This window comes from Grammomys surdaster, unplaced genomic scaffold, assembly GCF_004785775.1.
Source record: "Grammomys surdaster isolate TR1022 unplaced genomic scaffold, NIH_TR_1.0 280, whole genome shotgun sequence".
Taxonomy (NCBI): Eukaryota; Metazoa; Chordata; class Mammalia; order Rodentia; family Muridae; genus Grammomys; species Grammomys surdaster.
This window is the reverse complement of record NW_021604721.1, coordinates 1615786-1636005: the sequence shown is the minus strand read 5'-3', so window position 1 is coordinate 1636005 and position 20220 is coordinate 1615786. Positions and strand designations below refer to the sequence as shown.

The 20220-nt window shown below is 41.8% G+C and overlaps 1 protein-coding gene across 1 annotated transcript in view; it reads right to left on the bottom strand.

Annotated features, from left to right (window-relative positions):
- Window positions 1–20220, bottom strand: part of Slc2a12 (solute carrier family 2 member 12) — a 54606-nt gene that overhangs the window by 10122 nt on the left and 24264 nt on the right. Inside the window, exons 3-4 of the mRNA XM_028777362.1 lie at window positions 5296–5418; window positions 1427–1559 (exon numbers count right to left, since the gene is read on the bottom strand). Of these exons, the coding sequence (XP_028633195.1) occupies window positions 1427–1559; window positions 5296–5418 (256 nt within the window). The remainder of the gene's footprint in view (window positions 1–1426; window positions 1560–5295; window positions 5419–20220) is intronic.

Sequence of the window (20220 nt, the reverse complement as noted above, 5' to 3'; positions counted from 1 at the left end):
GTTCAAGTCCAGGCTGTTTTGAGACCCTCTTTTAAGCAAACAAAAAGCAAACCTGTGCTAAATGCAGTCAGGCAGCTAAGAAGAAGGGTTTATCTGCTCATGCCCAGTCCCAAGTACAGTTAGCTAATCAATCAGCCTTCCTGACAACTGCATTTGCCTCATTAGAAATTAATCATTTCCATTTCATTTTCTTAAAGTGATATGATATGCAGCAAAGAGTAACCCCAAACTTGATAGTCAACTTACAATTTGAATTGAGGTTTTGCTTAGTGAAGTAAACTGTTTTAAAGATTGCAAACACACCAAGGTTCATCAACACAAAGTGCAAGTTTTCCAGGAGTCTACTCATTCCTGCCCAGGCTAACACAGGACTCTCTGGCCGGCCTTTATGTCTGCACACATACTCCTGCTATCTGCTCATCTGTCACACTAAAGGTTCCCTCAGATGGAGCCTAGGGTGTCACTGTTATAGGGTGTTATAACACTGTTATAACACTGTTATAGCCTAGGGTGTTCCTGGCACCATACATGTCTCCCCAGTGCCCGAGCATAATTTTTTAAAAGAGAACTTACAACCTATTAAAAATATAATATGGTTTTCTCCTTTGTAGTAAAGTGTAGGACTAAGCATGACCCCATTTCCAATTTAATCCTAAGAAGAACATGTTTCCTTTCATTCCTAGACTGTGGCCACCACTTCCCGTGGGCCATAAGTCTGATCAGTTAGAACTTGGTGCCCTGCCTTTGAAAGTTGTTCATGGCCCACTTGCCTGTTAAATTCTTTATCTCATCTCTCCATGTGTAATTCACTTAAAATTCTAAATGCCTAACCATGTAAGACACTCCTTACCTTTACTAAAATTAACTTAAATGTGCCATGTTGTAAGGAATTATAGACATTTAGCACCAAGAGTGCTTCTGCTAATCGTAGCCTTAAGGGTTTGGGCTCAAAAGACTCTTGAGCCTGTTTTAGATGAAGCATGGTCCTAGCTCAGGACAGGGATCGTATCCCACATCTACCTAGAACCTCGAACAAAGGTGGCCTCCTGAGTGAAGAGCTAGAAATGAAGATTTCTTTCTCATAGGACAGAGGAAGGTTGAGGCGAGGTATCTGGAAGCTGGCCTAACACTTACATGTAGCTAAGGGTCACCTTGAACTCAGTCTTCTTGGCTTCACCTTTGATGTGCTAGGATCACGGGTTTTTAGTACTATGCCCAACCTGGGATTCTTGCTCATCACTGAATAGAGTTTAAAAGACTTGTGTATCAATAAGCAAAAGTTCACATACATCATGGACAAGGTAGGGGAAGTGGGATTATGTAGACAGTTTTACAGCAAAGGGAATATCCTAAAATAACTTCACATGTCATTTAATTGTATATAAGAACTGAACTTTGATCAAAGAACAATGATACAAATACTTACGCCTTTGCTAGCTCCACTGATATTTGTTCCAAAGAGCATCCCTTAGTCTCAGGTATAAACAGAACAACAAAAACCAGGGATGCCAGACTCATGATTGTGTATATGAAGCATACCCACGGCAAGCCAATAAGATCTATAAGGGACAAAAGAAAGTGATTAGAAATGTATTCTGTGCTACACTGATCCCATCGTGACCATCACTTCTCAGAGCCCATAGGAAGCCATGTGTATCTTTGTGCATGGTAGTACTCTCCATGGGAGTAAGATTTACAAAGTCAGAAGATGGCCAGGTTCACTTTGTTTTATAATACCGCCCCAGTAACCTTCTCAGGTAGAATACAAAGCTGTCTTACAACCATAACAATTTCAATGTGAGACCAGGGTCGATGAAGGAAATCTGCTGGGTAAGACATCATGGGCAATAACTGAGATCCTCGAGATTTTGACAGATTTCACTTGTCAGCTCTCTTGACCACTTCGGAACAAAGATATAATCCCTTTCTAACCATTAGCCAAGTTCAAGGTATGTTACACTAGACATTCTGACTTGTGTAAGCTTGTCCATTGTGCTGGTCCCTGGACCAGAGTAAAAGTTCAGGATGACAAGGAATAGTGGAGAAGTATCTGGCTCTTTTTACACACATGCTCAGACCAATTGTAGGCAAGATTTGCAAATGACCCTTAACAGCTACAGTGACACCTCTCAGTTGGTCAAGAGGAAAACTGAACTGAGTGTTACATATGGAAGCCATTTTTGACTGCAGTGTTGACAGATCTAAGCATAGTAACTACTTATAGGTAAGTCTGAGATGAAGTGGGAAGGAACGGGAAGAAGACAAAGGCACTTCTTTCTTTTTAAAGGTGTATGTGTGTGTGTATGTTATGTGTGAATGGGTGTGTATGTATGTGTGGGTGGGGGGAGTGTATGTGTGTGTATGAGTGTATGTAGGTAAATTCCCCCAATTATTTGATTGGCTAATAAAGACGACAAGAAGCCAATTGCTGGGAGAAGATGTGGAAGAGGGATTTTTCAGGCAGGATAGGAAGAGAGGGAGAGAGGATGAGAACAGACTGCAGGTGGATGAGAAGGTACAGGATATAGGCCAGGGATTGTTAGACCCAGTGGTGACCTCTACCACCAGAAGAATTCCAACATGGATTCCATGCCCAACAGTTGTGTCATCTGTTGATTTTAAATATTAAGATTGTCTGATGTTTTCCACTGGCAACAATTCAGGTGGGTGAGTGAGAGGGAGCAGCCATGTGGTGGCCATGGCACTGGCAGAGCTGGCCGCAGGGTGGTAGGCTGGCAAGAGCTCTGGAGAGGCAGAGACGGCATTGGCTGGGAGAAACAGGTCTGTGGCAATCACTTTCTCAAGCTGTTGCACTGGGCTAGAAGCAGACAGAGATTGCCACCAGATTGCGGCAGACAGAATAGCATGGTAGCATGACACCAAGTTAGGTGTGGGGGCTAGGTATAAATACAGATGCTGGCACCTAGCCAGATTTAACATGGATTTTTAAAGTTACATGCTACAAGTGTATGCCTATATATGTGTGTGTATGTATATGTGTGTGCATGTATATGTGTGTCTGCATGTGTGTGTATGTATGTCTGTATGTGCATGTGTGCACGTGTATGTAGGTATGTGTGTATGTGCATGTGTGTGAGTATGTATATGTGTATGAGTGTGTGTATGTGCATGTGTATGTGTATATATGTTTATGTGCACACATGCAAACATGGAGGTCTGAAAACACCAGGTCTAATCCTCTATTACCCTTTGCATATTCCTTTGAAGCAAGGTCTCTCCCACACGTGAGGTCTATGTTTTCTCAACTAGAATGGAAACTAGCCAGCCCTTGCAATCCTCCAGTTTCTGCCAGGCCCAGTGTTAGGGCTACAGGTGTGTGCCAGGTGCCCAGCTTGGTAAGTGGATGCTGGAATGAAAGTTCTGATCATCCTAATTGCACGGCAAATGCTCCTAACTGCTGAGCCATCCTCTGAGTGCCAATCCAGCTCTCTGACCATTTGAATCAATCCTATCTCTGTGCCTTTCTTGCTACTGGTGCAATGTTATGCCTGGTGGATTGCTTAATCAAACACTTGTAGAGTTAGTTGGAATTAGTAAAGCCCAAAAGGCTATCTCATTAAACTTGTTCCTCATTCTGTTTGAACACTTGCAGTAACAGAGTAATATCTCATTGCCACAACCCATCTACCTTACTCAGACTGCAGATCTATCTTTTGGAATGTTCTGCTTGGTCCTAGGCTTGGCACACAGTGAGTCAGACTAGCGTACTCAGAACTGAATTCAAAGCCCATCGTACAATGCTTGTTTACTAAAACAGTATGCTTGTGCCTCTCACTAAAACTTTGCTATCCAAAGGCCTATTGCCCAGTAAAAAAAAAGACTTGTATCTCTTAAATCACTCTGACTGAAAAGACATCTTAAATCCATGACTGATCTTTGAAAATACATAGAAATCTTTAGACATCTCAAGTAGAAATCAACTAAATATTTTTGATCAGTCCAGCCCTTAAAAACTAATTGAATCTGGTCGTATAGTAGCTTGTGCCTATAATCCCAGCTGAGGGAGGATACTTACATAAGAGGATTGCTGTGAATTCAAGGTCAGACTCTACTATACAGTCAAAGTCAGTTCTTGGAAAGATAACTATTGGGGGGGAATTCATGCTAAAAAATCTATTCAAGGGTCCATCCTCCTCTTCCTTACCTCAGCCAGTAGAGCAGCCAGTCAGCCAGCCTTCCTGCAACAATTCAGGTCATTTGTTGTTTTTCATATATATTAATATATTAATTCATATATATTAATATTAATATGTTATATTAATATATAACTAAATAACAGATTCTCTCCCCCCCCCTGCATGTGTGTGTGTGTTAATTTCAAAAATCTCAGTTGTCAGTTTTGAAGAGCACTGGTGAACCACATTGTTACTTCAATATTTTGAGAACTAATGCAGGAATTTTCAAGAACTTATCTTGCCTTATATGAGATCCATATTCAGAGTAGCCAAATGGCAGTGAGAAGAAATCTCTCTTTAGAGAAGCATTCCAAGAAAGTAAAATAACAAAACAACAACAAACACCATAAGCAGACTGAAAGAACAACAGAGGATATGGGTGGGAAGATCCAAGGAGCTCAACATAGCCTGGGGTGGGGGTTGGGCAGCCAACTGGGAGGGTGACAAGACATCCTGAGGTCACTTGCCAGGAATGTGCTAATTGGTAGAAACTCTAAGGACTTCCAAGTCTCCATGTAGATCGACATAGGAACTTACAGAGAGCACAAAGAACATGAGACAGAAATCTATCAAGACCCAGATCGTGCAAAAATTTGTGCAGCAAACTAGGTAGTCTCTCCCCTAAAACTGCATGCTCAGATGTAAAATTCAACTGTAAGTTACATATTCACAGATAACTCAAGCAATAAAAAATAACTATAAGGTACTTGGTAGAATGTAAACAGAGATATACTGGGGAAAATTATTAATATTTCAAGGGTGATAATTATATTTATTATGCTCTAAACTTTTAGAGATCCATGATACATACATACATACATACATACATACATACATACATATATATGTGTGTGTGTGTGTGTGTGTGTGTGTGTAATAACTTGTATATATATATAATCAAATTATTTTGAATCATGTCGTATATATATATACGGGGCATGGGGTTAGAAAGGCATAAAGATTGAAGGCTGCTTAGGCTGGGTACATAGCTACATACTGGTTTGTTACCAATTTCTCTACTTTTGGGTATATTTGAAAATTTTCCACAATACAAAGTTTTATGGCGATTATGAGGACATCAATGGGAAAGAGTTCTTACCAGTCACTGTCAGAAATGTCCAGGAGATGAGAAGGTTGATGCCCCAGTTCATGCTAGAAGTCAGGGCCATGGCACGGCCTCTAATTCCACCAGGAAAGATCTCACTGAGCACCAGCCAAGGCACTAGGACAAAGGAGAAAACAATGAGACAGAGAAATCAACGAAGACCCTGGACACAAGACACCCTACATGGTCTCTCTCCAAGTCCTGCCTGGCTTTGTGGCTGGAGGTCAAGGCAGACTCTCACTTCCTCAGGGCAGCCCTGTGAATCGCATCTCTCCTTTTTCCACTCGACACCATAGCCTGGGGGAAGATGAACGGACAGAAGTCCTAAATTAAATATTGCTCTCAAATTTGATTGTAATGCCAGACTAGACATCTAGATTTTTGGAAGGAGACTCTTCTTGCTATCAAATTGATCAGAGGACTTTTTTTTAATGTTCGAGTGACAGGGAGCACTGTGGGCTGTGCTTAGATTGAGAAGGGCAGAAGATGGCAAATTAACTCGTCTTCTGCACACAAATTTGATTTGCTCAAACAGGAATGGGTTTTAACCATGAGCTGACTTGACAAACACCTCTGCATCTTCTCATTTGACCCTTGCCAACCCCAGGCAGGTTGAACCACTGTTCTTTTCCATTCATAGAGAAAGAGACTGTGGCTCTGAGGAGTTAATGACTTGCCAAGATCACACAGCTCCTAACTGAAGTGGGGCACTGAACCCTGACCAGGCTTTGGAACTCCCTCTTCATGTCAACATGTTAACGTGCTTTCTTGACAATGGCTCAATAAATATGAGTAAAGAGGCACAAAGGTAAGTATGAAGGCAGTGGGCCATGCCACCAGACAGAGGAACTGTTAAATAAAGCAGGTTCCAAAACCCTGGGAAATCTCATAATTAAGAATGCCAGGTGTTAAAAACCAGCTCCTGGCAAGACTCCACCTGTCCTAGAACCATGATGCCCCACTGAGAGGACCATTACAACCAGTCAAGTAGTATAAAAACCTAGAGTTCTCCATGCTAATGAGGTATCTAGCTGGGACTCAACTGTTTAGCCAATGAGCTTCCCTTCCTGGGCATTCCTTTCTGCAAAAGGTATTTAATCCCTCGGCTACTCTGAGTAAGATGATACACTCACATCCATCATAAAGCAGTTTGGACAAACAAAGACTATCACCTTCATCAAGGATAGGGGCATTCTTTGTGGTAAAAAGCCTCTCCTAAATCTCCCCGAGAAAGAGAAGGCCTTCTCTCTTCCAGCCTCTCTGTACTCTCCACACTCACTCTGAAACAAATCAGATTCTGCTTGGTTCTGGGACCCAACCATCCCCTTCCTGCCTGGCACATAGAGGAAGCAGGAACTCACAGACCACGGTTCTCAGCTCTTGTGATCCCCAGCAGCATCTGGGTACACAAGAGATTGAGAATCACATCACCTGTCCCAGCCCCTGTTGTTCCTCACCCAGGAAAACACAGGCTGGAACCCCTATCCTAGACTAGGTTCTGCCTTCCCTGAGTAACATGCCAATGGTGTCCTGCATCTCAGTGGTGAGGCAGACACAGCAGCCTGACAGATAAGAGGATCTGATGAGACAGAAACAGGGATTTCTGAAGTGCCCAGCCCTGGCTCTATGGAGGGTAGCAAACCCATTGGAAAGATGCTGTTTCTAACCATGTGATCATAGCCTGGAAGAAGCTAAATGACAGGCGTGGCTCAGGACTGAGCAGTCAGCAGGTCTACAACTGAGCCGTTTGCCTCTCTTATCACAATCATGACCTATGGGGAATCTGTCTACTTTTTAAAGAATTATGTGAAAACTGGTAAGCAACCAAGAGAATCTATACCAGGTTACTCTGAAGACCTGCAAAATGATTGTAACAAAAGCTGAAGGAAGGAAATTCTTGTAATAAAGACTGGTCCCAGGTAAATACAGTATAAAATTATGTAGAATCATTTTCTCTGTTCTTTGATTAAAGCATCCTGAGTGTCTAGGTTATAGCTATGTGTCACCACACTAGGCTTAACTTCAGTCCTTAAAGCTAAACAATCTCTCTCCATACCACTATTTACCATGGATATCGATTACAACTGTTGGTTGAGCAGAGGGTCCTTGCTGGCCTTGGGTTTTAGAAGGCAGAAAAGGAGGTGGGAGGGAAGGTAAATTTTTTCATTTTGTTGTAGAGGAATTGGCTCAGATCTTCATGATTCTACCTCCAGCCCTATCTCAGCACCTACTCAAAACATCCTTATCTCTACCTCCAACCATGATGGCCACATGGAGTTATTTAGTGGCTGAGTGTTGTTGAGGTCCTCAGAACTATACTGACCTCAAATGAGAATGAGCTGACTTGATCGTTATAGGGAAGTGGTGGGTGCTGCTAAGACAGATGGGAACATGATATAGCACAGTTGGTAGATTACTTGCCTAGCATGCAAGAAGCCCTGGGTTTGATCCACACTATCATATAAACCAGGTGTGATGGTTTGTATATGCTTGACCCATGGCGTGACACTATTAGGAGGAATGGCCCTATTGGAGTAGGTATGTCACTGTGGGTGTGGGCTTAAGACCCTCACCCTAGCTGCTTGGAAGTCAGTCTTCCACTAGCAGCCTTCAGATGAAGGTGTAGAACTTCCAGCTCCACCTGTACCATGCCTGCCCGGATGCTGCTGTGTTTCCACCTTGATGATACTGGACTGAGTCTCTGATCTGTAAGCCAGCCCCAATTAAATGTTGTCCTTTGTAAGACTTGCCTTGATCATGGTAAAACCCTGACTAAGACTCCAGGCATGATGCCACATGTCTATAATGCCAGGTGAAGGCAGGTGAATCAGAAGTTCAAGGTGATCCTCAGCTACCAATGAGTTCAAGGCCATCCTAGAAAACATGGGCCTCTGCCTCAACAATAAGAACAAAGCAGGTGGAGGTGGCTGTACACCGCACTGGTGGTAGGTTGCAAGTGCCAAGTCTGAAGTGCCGGAGACTTGTCTTAAAAAAAACTAAAAGACATTCAGAAAGTCTACACTACACAAACAGTGCAGCAGCTAAGCCAAGTCCTGGGGCCATTTAACCAGCCCAAGTAATGAACTGAAGATTGAAAAATAGACTTCCCTCAGCATGTGTTCTGATGGGAACTTGTCAGTCAAGCCCTGTGCCTGACAATTCCAAAAATAAAGAGCATCTTTACTGAAGCTTCTACTTCACTTCAAATTGAATGGGAAGAACTCAGGAACCAATATCTTGGCTGATAAAATACTGACAAAATTGAATGTTGTAGCAATTGTCAAATGAATGCTTAACCATCCCAATATAGAGCCTGAAAAATTAAAGTATGGAGGATATTATTTTAATAGTGATGACATAACAGTAAAATCACAAGCTTTCAAACCCCAGGAAAGTGAAATAAAATTCGGAATGCAATGGCAAGAATGGCTTCCTGTGACAGACAGGAGGAAGATAGAGCAAGAGTCCTATGAGTCTTGACAGTCTCTGGAAATGCATGCCCAAAATAGAAGGAATAGAAGAGTGTAACCTCAGTATATAGGGAAAGAGCACAAGCATGTGACCCACTACATGGGATCCAGAACAGCAATCTGTTTAAAAAAAAAAAAGTGGAGTATATTCTTTTTATGACAAGGGCCCATTTTCTCTCCAAAGAAAATCAATCTACTACTACATGGAAGGGTTCTTTTTCACTGAGACGGGAAGAAATGGAATTCTCTTTGAACATCCTCCTTCTTCCATACCCTCATGATGGGCGAGCAGAAGATACATTGTCCTATTTGCTCTATAGAGTACTCACAACACACAAACACAACAGGACTGTGTACCTTGCCACTGTCACTCAGCAGGCATAAAATATCTCTCCTTGGCTCTGTTACTCAACCCTTGTATTACTGTTACAGGATCACTTCAGCAAGCTGGGTCCCTGTAAATGCCAGAGTCGGCAGTGTCCCTAATGTCGCTCTAGGCTGTAATGACTGTAGAAATCTGAGTTTTGGGGGAACCAGAGACAGTGATCACTCACAACTATGCAACACCTATATTGAATGGTATCAGATCATCAGGGTCCCATAAGAATTTGCCAGTTTTAGAGAAGTCTACAGACACGATATTGACAACCACATAGGGTGTCATAAAAATGCCCACGGGGGAGGGATACATTCATGTTACTCTGTGAGGACTCAGCCTTAGGTTAGGAAAGATGATAGAAATAACAGTTCTGTCCCATTTAAGTCACCCTGAGCATTTCTGGCCTCCTACTTATTCTGGCCCACTGCCCCAGTTTTTCCTACAGAACCTGTCATTAACCCCCTATGCTCTCAGATAGAAATCCTGCAGCTCTCTGGGCACACTTGTCATTTGGCATAAATTTTTCCTGAACCACCTGGCAAGTGAACTCAGAGTCTGAAAGACTCACTGAGGTCTTGAAACTCCTGCCAGAGAACTACCAGTTTCAGAGGGAGTTCCACACTGGATTTCAGCAGAGCTCAGCAGCTGGATTTGCCGAGGGATCCATCCTTGAGCATGGCAGAAGTAAATCCAGATCCCGTGGCTTTGCTGTCTTTTCAAGCAGTACACGCCACACCAAGCTTTTCTGCAAAGAGCTGTTAAAATGTGAACAGGAGCTGATGTGTGCTGCCCAGATGCTTTTCTGACCAGATGCTTAAATCCTGAGACATTTACTCTTTTAACAACAGACTCTGGTAGGTCATCAGCTCCAGCCCCAACACAAGTAAGGACAAGCAGCTTTCATATTGTTGGCTTTGCAGTCTCACATCCCTCAGTCTCCCCAAATTGTGATACTCATGACCTTTTCTAAAAGAAATACTTTATTCATGAATATTATCTTAAACTGCTTAGATTACAAGCCAAGACAGGCAATGGAATAAAACACCCATGTTTCCCAAATAAGGATTCCTAATCAAAATCAACCAGAATGATTTTTTCAGAGAAGTGTGTTAGCAGATACTAGCTAGATGAAATTACTCCTAAAATTACTTAAAATTTAAAAATTTAAATTAAATTAAAAATGAATCCTTTATTTTTAGACAGGGTATCACCATGTAACTCTTCTCACCACATAGACCATGCTGATCTCAAACTGTCATCTACCTCTGCCTCCCAAGTGCTGGAATTAAAGGTGTGCTCCACCATGCCCAGCTAAAAACTAGACCTCCTTTTATTGGTCAGGTACCAAAAAAACAATAAGAAAGCACTATGCCATGGGGCTTCAACTCTTCTCAATCTTATAGCCTGAAAAGTAATTTGAAGTTTGAAAAATGTATTATTTATAATTTACATTAACAATTTAATCATAAGTTTATATAACAGCAGAGGATGTACTGTCTAGCATAATCAGCTTCTAGGCATTCGTCTTCTAGATGCTTCCAGTAGAATGTGATGGCATCCCTATTGGATACCTTCTTTTACACTTGAGCGTCATATTGAGCCTACTGACTATAACACAAGTCCGAGAAAAAGACTTTAAGTGCCAGTCCTGCATACCTCAGTGGACAAAGTTACAAACTGAAACTGTAGTTTAATTTTACATATTCAAAGACAGCTTAAGATTTTTTTCCCTGAATATATTAACACCATAATTGGTGCAAAAGAGAACGAAATGAGAGAAGCATCTCAAAATGTTTAGAAATGATCAAAAATAAAAGTATTACAAGTACCTTCAAGAGATGGATGGAACACTTGTTTATTGGGTTCCTGTGGGCAAATGTCACTTAATTTATGGAGTAATGCATTTTTTCTACCTTTGAAATGGATGGAATTTACTATTCTAAATAATAAAATATGTGTCAAGTGGAAGGAATTCAGTGTGAATAATGTCACTCACTTCTCTGAATTAACAACGAATGCTTCTTGTGATGACCTGCCAGCTGGTGGTTTGATTAGGTCATCCTTTATTTTGTTGTTGAAAGCAAATCATTGGAGATGAAAGGACTATTATCTTAGTCATGAGTCATTTCTCAACACGTACTTTAATTTTTTTATCAGTGTTCTTCAGCTTTTATACTTCACCGTAATATAGTAACAATACTTCTCATGAAGTAATAAAAGAGATTTCTTTTAAATGAGTCTATATATGACTAAAGAGATAGGAAGGAGCAACTTAAATTTACTGTTTGCTCTGTGTGGCGTGTGCTGTGCTTGTGGTATGCGTATGTTAGTGGGTACACCATCCATATGTACCAAAGCAGAAGCCAGAGCACAGTGTTGGTCATCTTCTTCCATACTTGACTACCTCAACGTGTCATCTCTTTAGATTAAACCGTCTAGGCTAGCTGGCTAGTCAGCTCTCAGGACCTAACTGTCTCTGTACACCAGCGCTGACTTTACAGTATCAGGACCTAACTGTCTCTGTACACCAGCGCTGACTTTACAGTATTGATACATTCAGCCATAGTCGGCTTTTCGCATGGATGCTGGGGATTCGAACTCAGGTTCTTGTGTCGACAGAGCAAGCCTTTTTATGCACTGAGCCATCTCCTGGGCCCTGTTTTATGCTTCTTGTTTTTGTGATAGAGTCTGGTGTAGATGATCCTGCACCCCTGCTCCTTCAGCACTTTCCAAGTGGTGAGATGACAAACATGTGCCACTTTATCTGGCTTAGAAAGGACAAATTAAGAAATGTGTTGTTCTCAAAGATGAATCTTTGGCAAGTGACTTCTTTTATAGTATTTTGGAGGATCCTCATAGAATATAATGCATATACCCTGATAAGACAGAAATGGCACTCCATATGTAAACAAACATAAAATCGATGACAGGCAAGGAATTTCTCTTTTCTGGTTTGAGTCTGAGTGACGTGGCACTTGAAGTACTGATGTATGCAGACATAATAGGCTGTACTCTGCCACCTTCATTATTGGTGCTACAATTAGGAAACTATTGTGGTTTTCATTGCTCCAAATGCTTTCTGGAACAATTCTTAATGTATTCTGGAAAACAGCTAAATGACCAATGAATGTCTGTGCTTATTAAGATCACGTTAAAACCTCAGTGTGCTTCTTTAATGTCTGTGATATCCAGGATTTACAGTGTTTCAGAACAAAAGATTATAATAGGAGCACTGACTGGAAGCTAAACATGGCTTGTGTGAGCAGTTGCGGGGGGACATAGAACAGATAGTGCCATTCCTCCGTGTGTTTAGTTCTGCTCCTGCTCGTCAAAGAACTCTGTAGTTCCTTCAGAATCACAACTGCATCATCTAACTCTAAAGAGGAAGGAGGACTTCATTAGCCCATGCCCAAGTTTCTTTAAGTTTCCCTCTGCACCTGAACACAAAGTTAGTGGACAACTATGCAGGTATGACATACCTTGAAGCTAACACTGGAGAGTGAAATAAGTCACTCAGTCAAATCAACCTAGCTAACTGGGGAGGAAAAAGCAGAGAGAACCATGTGGATGTGGGTCACATCTAAAAGGGAAAAAACTGTGTTACAGATATTAAAGGGAGTTAACACTTAACGGGCCCACTATGTGAATATTGTTATATAATGCTCATACCTGATGTTCAAATTCTGCTGTTTAAAAGATAATTTATGTAATGTGTCCTATTTTTATGTTTGGTAGAAGGAGATGAACACTTGAAAAGCCTTTGAGGGTGATGGTTCTGAACACTAAGGGCCTGGGGCCCAGAAGGAAATGCAAAGCTGATCAAGATCTCTTATGAAACCCTAGATGCACTTCTGGAATGTCAGTCTTTGTCCTGAACCCAGCATGGATTTGGCGTGAAGCAGTGAAATAAACTTCCAAATTAGAACCTGCTGTTCACATGCCTGGAATTGTCATAAGTTGAGGCTGTGTAAGCATCACATGAGCAGTGGGTTTTGGAGAGCCAGAGTTGTTAGAATACAACCTCAAAGTTTAAATGTTATGGCAGATGACTCTCCCGCTCCCCGCTGATAGCCATCTTCCAAAGGGCTTCATCAGCTCTGCAAAGTGAAATAAACCCAGGCTAGGCTGGAAAAGCTGGAAGCTCTCAAATACTCTGTCTCATGAGAAACAGGAAAAGGGGCATCAGAGTTTTTAGATACACACATAAGCTGGGAGAGTTTTCCATGTGTGTCTGGCATTCCTTCTTGTTCAGGAGCAGAGGCTCTGACAGATCTTTGCTACACATGCTCTAAGGGTGCCCATTACATACAATACAGCTAAATTATCTCCTCTGAGGAAAGGGGCAGCTTTGATTATTGTTAAGTAAATGTAATGCCTCCAGGGAAGGAAACAGGTTGGCTTATTGTCTGTATTATCCAAGATTTGGGTTTTCCAAGTTCTAGGTTCCTCTCTCAGGTGACCCAACATCTGTGCAGAAATTTTATAAATAATCCTGTTGATCTATGTAGCTTGGATATCTACCATAGGTGCTGATATCCTCGATGTTCTATGAATAATAAATGTCCTTGTGTTCTGACTAAGGAGTCTAACTTATTAGCTTGTAAGTGAGGAAAACCGCAGCTCCTAGTCAGTTACTGGCACTGTAATTACTTGTGGCTCAGGTATGTCTTCCATTACAGTTATTAACTGTACTTGCTCATTCACACCAGAGGAATCCAGTGGAATTTTTAAGGCTAAGATAATTATTGTAAATATGTCTACAAGCTCTAATACTAATCAGGGAAACAAAAAAGGAAAAAAAAATAACCTTTCCAAGTCCCAGGTTTAAGCTGTCACATAATTCTCTTAGAAAAAAATTACAAAGGAATTGTTTCATATATGATTTAGCACAGTGCCCCCCCCCCAGAGAGAGAGAATTTAAAGAAATGAAAATGGAAATAAAATAAATCATTAATTTAAAAAAATTAAAATAGGAATGATTAGTCCATAATACTGCTAAACTCAAATCTCTTTTAAAAAAGGAAAACAGGTCTCATATTTGGAGAACAAAATGGAAACACCTGGAATTTGGCATTTTGTCTAGCACCCTCAAAATGGCCTTGATTTTAAATGTAACCTTCCATGGGCATCAGTTGCCTTTACCCTCAACTGAGTATGATTAGTAAAGTAGAATTTTTGACCCAATGCATGGGGACTCCATGAGATACAGTCTCCCCATTCCCCCACTGCCTTTCCTCTTAGATGCCAGGGCTGACTCTCAGCCACAGGAAACCAGGGTGTATCAGTCCCACAGCACAGGGCTTGGTCACAGCCACAAACACTGAGAGTCTGAATTGTTTGCACGGATTTAGATAGGTTAACATTTAGATAGGTCCTCAGTTGGATTTACACCTTTTATTCCCACAGCATGGCATTGTTTTCTATAAAATCCTGTCCAGATTCCTAGGAAACCTTGACTACAGGTGATCCACACTTCCCAAAGCTCCAGGTCTATTTCTATAGTGTCCATCCAACTGAAATTCAGAGGTCAATGAAGTTGACAGTGATGTTTTAAGAGCAATAATAGCAAGCCATGGGAACTCCTTGGGGATCAGTGCTGTTAGTATCTGAACCTTTCACGTCTAGACCATGACCAGAATTGACACCATTTGCACCATTTGAGTCCATCTTGTGCACCAGAGACTAAACAAAGGACATGTTGTACAGAGTGCTTCTTTTCACTGTGCTGTTACAATGAGGCAGATACTACCAGCCCACTGTCCAGGTTAGCAAACTGAGAATGTCAAGAGATGAACTTATTTGTCCAAACTCGTACACTATGGAGCTGAGATTGAAGCCAGGAAGTCCCTGGCAAAAATCCCATCCAACCTCTCTTACTCTCTTGCCTCTAGCTTCTCTCTGTCCCCTTGCCCTTCCCTCTTCCCTTCCCCCTCTCTCCACATGGTCATGGCCAGCCTCTACTTCTCCTCTTTCTCTCCCATCTTCTTCTGTTTCTCTCCCCCAACCTTTGCCCTCTGCCCTGAATAAATCCCTCCCCCAACCTTTGGGAAAAAAAAATCCCATCCAAATCCTAGCACTGTGTCAGACAGACTCAGTGAGCTTTTCTGACATTCTCCTAATGTCTCCTGCTCATGTGTATCCTCAGGGACACTTGGCCTGCCACCATTCATCCCTGCCGAAAACTCCCCTCTTCCAGATACTCTCATTATTTTCAAACAACTTGCCCCAATTTCACAAGCACAGAATCTCCCCCTCCCCCGCCCCCACCAGTACATCCCTACCTGAAGCAGTCCTTCCTTCTGGCTCTTCAGTGTCTTTGCTACTCTTACCTCCACCAAGCACCACTCTTCCCTGAAACTGTATTCAACCCATGGTCTCTCCCATCCACATCTAAATGTCTGTGCCACGTATGTCATGCTGAGCAACTGACCTGGGGACAGATGAATGAAGCGTTTCCACCATGTTCTCCCTCAGTCTTCTCTTCCTGGCCTTTTCTATCTGCTTCTTCTGCCAGCATGGGGCTCCAGAGTGGTTAGACGATATAGGAAGAGATTCTATAGTGTCACTATCATTCAGTGTCACCTGTCATTTGGTTTTTGGTGTGATGTTCTATTTGAATGTTGGAACAAACATAGTCTAAGAGTGATAGCCCCAGTCTTACTACCCAGCTTATTATATGACCTGGAGGAAAATCCTTTACATCTGCTCCTGGCAAGAAGAAACTTATGAATGAAAGAAGGGATGACTAATTTATTTACAGACATAGGAATCTTTGGATTCAAGAGTCATGAAAAGAGTAGTCACACATGGCTCCTGGATGACACTCTAGAGTAAACAGGAGTTAAATGTGTCAGAAACTTTGACAGCTGAGCTTATTAGAGAAAAGCTAGGGGGGGATGGGTTGTCAAGAATAAACTATGGAGGAGTATAGACTGAATGTATAAAAGATGTAATTATAGGAGCTCCAAACCCGTGTAGGAGAGAGAGCCAACCACAGTGACATAGAATGAGGTGTGGCCTGAAAGCAATGCACTACTGTTCTATTCATCATGCTGTATGCTGGCTGTGTATCATCATATAATGATTTATGGTGGTAAATACAGATGTACAAAGATAACCTCAAAAAAATGAAAGAAGGAAGGAAGGAAGGAAGGAAGGAAGGAAGGAAGGAAGGAAGGAAGGAAGAGCAGAAAGAGAGAGAGAGTAGCCACACGTTTGTTTCTAAGTTATAGTAGGTATTGTAGGCAGAACTGAATTTCTCCACACGGATGTTACCTCAGATGAACTCATGACATAATGACAACAAGCTCTGAGCCTTGGCTCCTCTTTATTTATGGAGTAAGTAGATGTTCTCATCCTATCAGGAGTCTGTGGTTATGTGCTAAAAAAAAAATTCTCAGTCACTAAAAGGAGCTGAAATGGACAAGACCACCTTGAATACACACTATAGAGTCAGGTTAACGTTTTCAACCTATGTCAAAGGATGGGGTGTGAATAATTGACTAATAAATGTCACGAATAATGACAATGACCCCATTTATTTATCGTGTCCCAATTTAATTCCACACAAGACTCTTACTACTAGTTAGAGAGAAGTGAGCGAGGGCTCCTTTTCTCTTAAGTCTTATGAACCCCTTCAGCAGAAGTCTTTCCTGACAGAAGAAAGTCACACTATGATCTAATATAATTAAAGAATGCCACCCTGAGCCAAGTCACACTTAAGAAGATTTAATAAGGATGGTTTAATCTTCCTTTCCATGTTGCTTTAGAACAACAAGTCCTTTCCCCTTTATGCCTCTACTTATACAAAGGATTGGTTTGTTTTACAAGCAATAAACTCTAACCTCCATAGTTGAGCAATAATCACACCAGACTAATAAGTTTTATAATGCACTTAAAATCTGGAATGAAAAGCTTGCTCCTAATAACATTTTTAAAGCTCTAACTGGCTCTTGCAGTTTATGCCAAGGCCCTACAATACGATTTTGAGTATTGAAATGGAATCCTCTATGGCATGTTTTTATTAGGAGAGAAAAAAGTAGGAGAGGAGAGGAAATACAGACATGACTGGCTCTTTGAAAAATAAACAAAGAATAGTTCTTTAGATCATCCCAAAGTCAGTAGGAAAATCTTTATCCCCAAGAAGTGGTGAGAGATGACTGTTCATGTCAGATGGGTTGATTCAGATGCTGGCCTCTCTCATGGCATGATGCAGTCTCACATGGAACACCCAAGCCAGTCCTTGGAGGGGCCATTCTGAGTTAGACACCATGAGATGAGAGAGTTAACCCATTCTCACACCCCAAGAACCTTCAGTCCTCAGCTTCTTCATCCAGTGGCGATACCTTGGACCTAAAAGTTCTGGAAGAGGCATACTCCTCCATATTGTCCTCCATATTGTGGCAAAAAAAAAAAAAAGCCAAGGTGTCCAAGAAAATCTACAATGGCTTTCAGAACTCTCTATCCAGCTATTTAGGATTTAACAAAAACATGCCCTGGCTGCCTCCCACCAGCTGGTTCTGAGCATGATTGTCTCCTGGCCTCTTTTCTTATAGGCAAAAACAGACTAATTTTTAAAAGTTGTACCCAAATGATGTATTTATTGTTCTACAGAAAGCCTCATGTTGGTGTCTGGCAGCAAGCGGGCTTGCTTTGGCTGTGTAGCATTCCTAAGTTACTGGGTCCTTTGCCTGCCCACTTTGAGCTGACTCTGGGCTCCTTCCTTCGTTTAAAAGTCTTTCCCCAGCTCCCTTCACAATCTGAATGTAGCCTGGCATGGTTTATAAGCAGAATTATAAGGTAATCACATAAAAAAAAGGACAGAAAGAAAAAACACAAGATATGTTGCAAGAACAATGATCTAGTAGCTGTGCTCCAATTAATAAAGCAAAAGGAATGAACAGAAGCAATACAAGTTGTCAGTCAATACAAGCTGTCAAAGACTGAGTCATTCACAGTAACCCTGTGCTCTGTAGCAGTAGCATCCAAAGCACTATTGGCTCAGCTGGCATGCACCAGTTCTCTCCAACAGACACCACAGGCATTACTGTGCCCATTTCATAGAGGAGAAACAACTGAGCTGGGATTAGAACCCAGAGTTTCTGGTTTCGAACTCTGTCTCTTTAAATCCCAGACTGCATTTCTCTACATTTGACATACATTAATGACTCATACAAACAGAGGCCTTTTACGAATTTGAGTGGATGCATAGAGGAAATGTTCATGAAGCCTCAGAGGTCAAAAGGTTGAGATCAAGTAGAGGGGGAGGGGTTACATGTGTTCTGTGCTATGGCTGGGGTAGAGAGGAATGGGAAATAAGCCCTCAGGGAGGAAGCACTCCCTCACCATACCTGCACTAACACTTACCATACATGGTATGCAGAGTTTCAATGTACCTTTATGTGAAGGAGGGCTCCAGAGCACATTATAGTCTCCAGTGTAGATATACCCTTATACACAGATGCACTGATACCCTTCAGGGATATGATGGAAGGCCCTGAGAAGCTGAGTTTTCAGGGATGGGCTATAATGGTAGAAAGTGTGGGATCAGTTAAAGGAGTCTGGGTTGATAGACCTCAACCCTCGTGACCTCAGGATCTTTGGCTGCTTATTTCCTTTCCTTCAAAAAAGTAAATAAAAATAATCTATCATCTTCTTTTCATCTTGGAAAGTGATCAATTTCTCTAATATGATATAAAGCAACACACAAGGAAGATGGACAAGTATAAGCAAGGTCTGTAATGAAATTATTGGGAGACTCTCAGTATCTAAGAATAACATCAGGTTAGGCTAGGATGGGAGAGATAGAAAAGAAACAAACAAATACAGGATTCACTTTTGAAGAACAGCTCAAGTGTTTGGTCACTGACTGAACTAAGAAAAAAGCCCCAAACATCAACCCCGAGGAGCTGCAGGGGTGGCAACCTCATGGGAAAAATAAGGACATGAAGGTAAAACTGCAGCCCAGGCTCTTGACATCACCATGGCTTAGACATCATGCTGTTGACAACTGGGTCCCCTCATAGGTAGTAGGGAGCACAATATTTGGCCAGATCTATTTTTAGAACTTCTCCAAGGCCAAGCACAGGGGAAACCTGGCCATTTGTCTGCAGATGGCCAGTGTCCTCAGACCTGATGGGAAGATACGGGAGCAGGCTGAAGCTTCTTCCCACACCCTCATAGTTTACTATGTCATGTTCAGTTGATTTTGCTTTCTGCCTACTCTGATTTAAGTTTATTTTCTGCTCTGCAGAGATTCCAGGCCATGATTAAGTAAACAGGCCACAGCCTTCCATTCATGTCTCTACCAGCTTCTCTCTATAGCCCTATTACTAAGTCTTTTCCTTTTCCTCTTACTAACCTTTGCTACTCCCAGTTGTGTGATGTCTGACCCCTATAAGAAATCCATTACAGGCTGTGGAGATTGCTCAGTGGGTAGAGCATCTACAATCTCAGTGTTCATATGGTGAGATCCAAGGTGAAGGCATCCAACGAGGAGAATCCCCAGATGTTGATGCATCAGAGGCCTTTAATAACAAAGAAATTCTGGTGCAAATAAAGGTGGTAAAGATGACTATCCAAGGTTGTACTCTGAACTCTACATGAATGCTTTGGCACACATGGTCCAGCATATGCAAGTGTGCGTGCACACACATGCACACATGCATGCACTTGCACACACACACAGTGGTGAGGTGTAAAAAAATAAATATAAAGAACTTCTGTCTGCTCATCATCCAGAGTGATCCTGCCCTAGTGCTATCATCTTCATGGCCACAGACAACCCAGGCCCTTCTCCACTGTGCACACTGTGTTTACTCTAAAGGGGTCACTAGCTACTAGTAAAGGGTGACAGCACTGTGGAATGTAATTTAGTGTTTAAACAGTCATTGCGGCAAAGGAGGAGCCAATATCAAAGCTCAGCCCAGATGTAGGTAAAAGGCCCCAAATGAGAGAAGTTGTGGGCTCCCGGAGGCACTACCACAGGACACAGAACTACACAGCTCCAACTGGAAAGCAAAAGAAAAGAAAAGAAAAGAAAAAGAAGAGAGAGAGAGAGAGAGAGAGAGA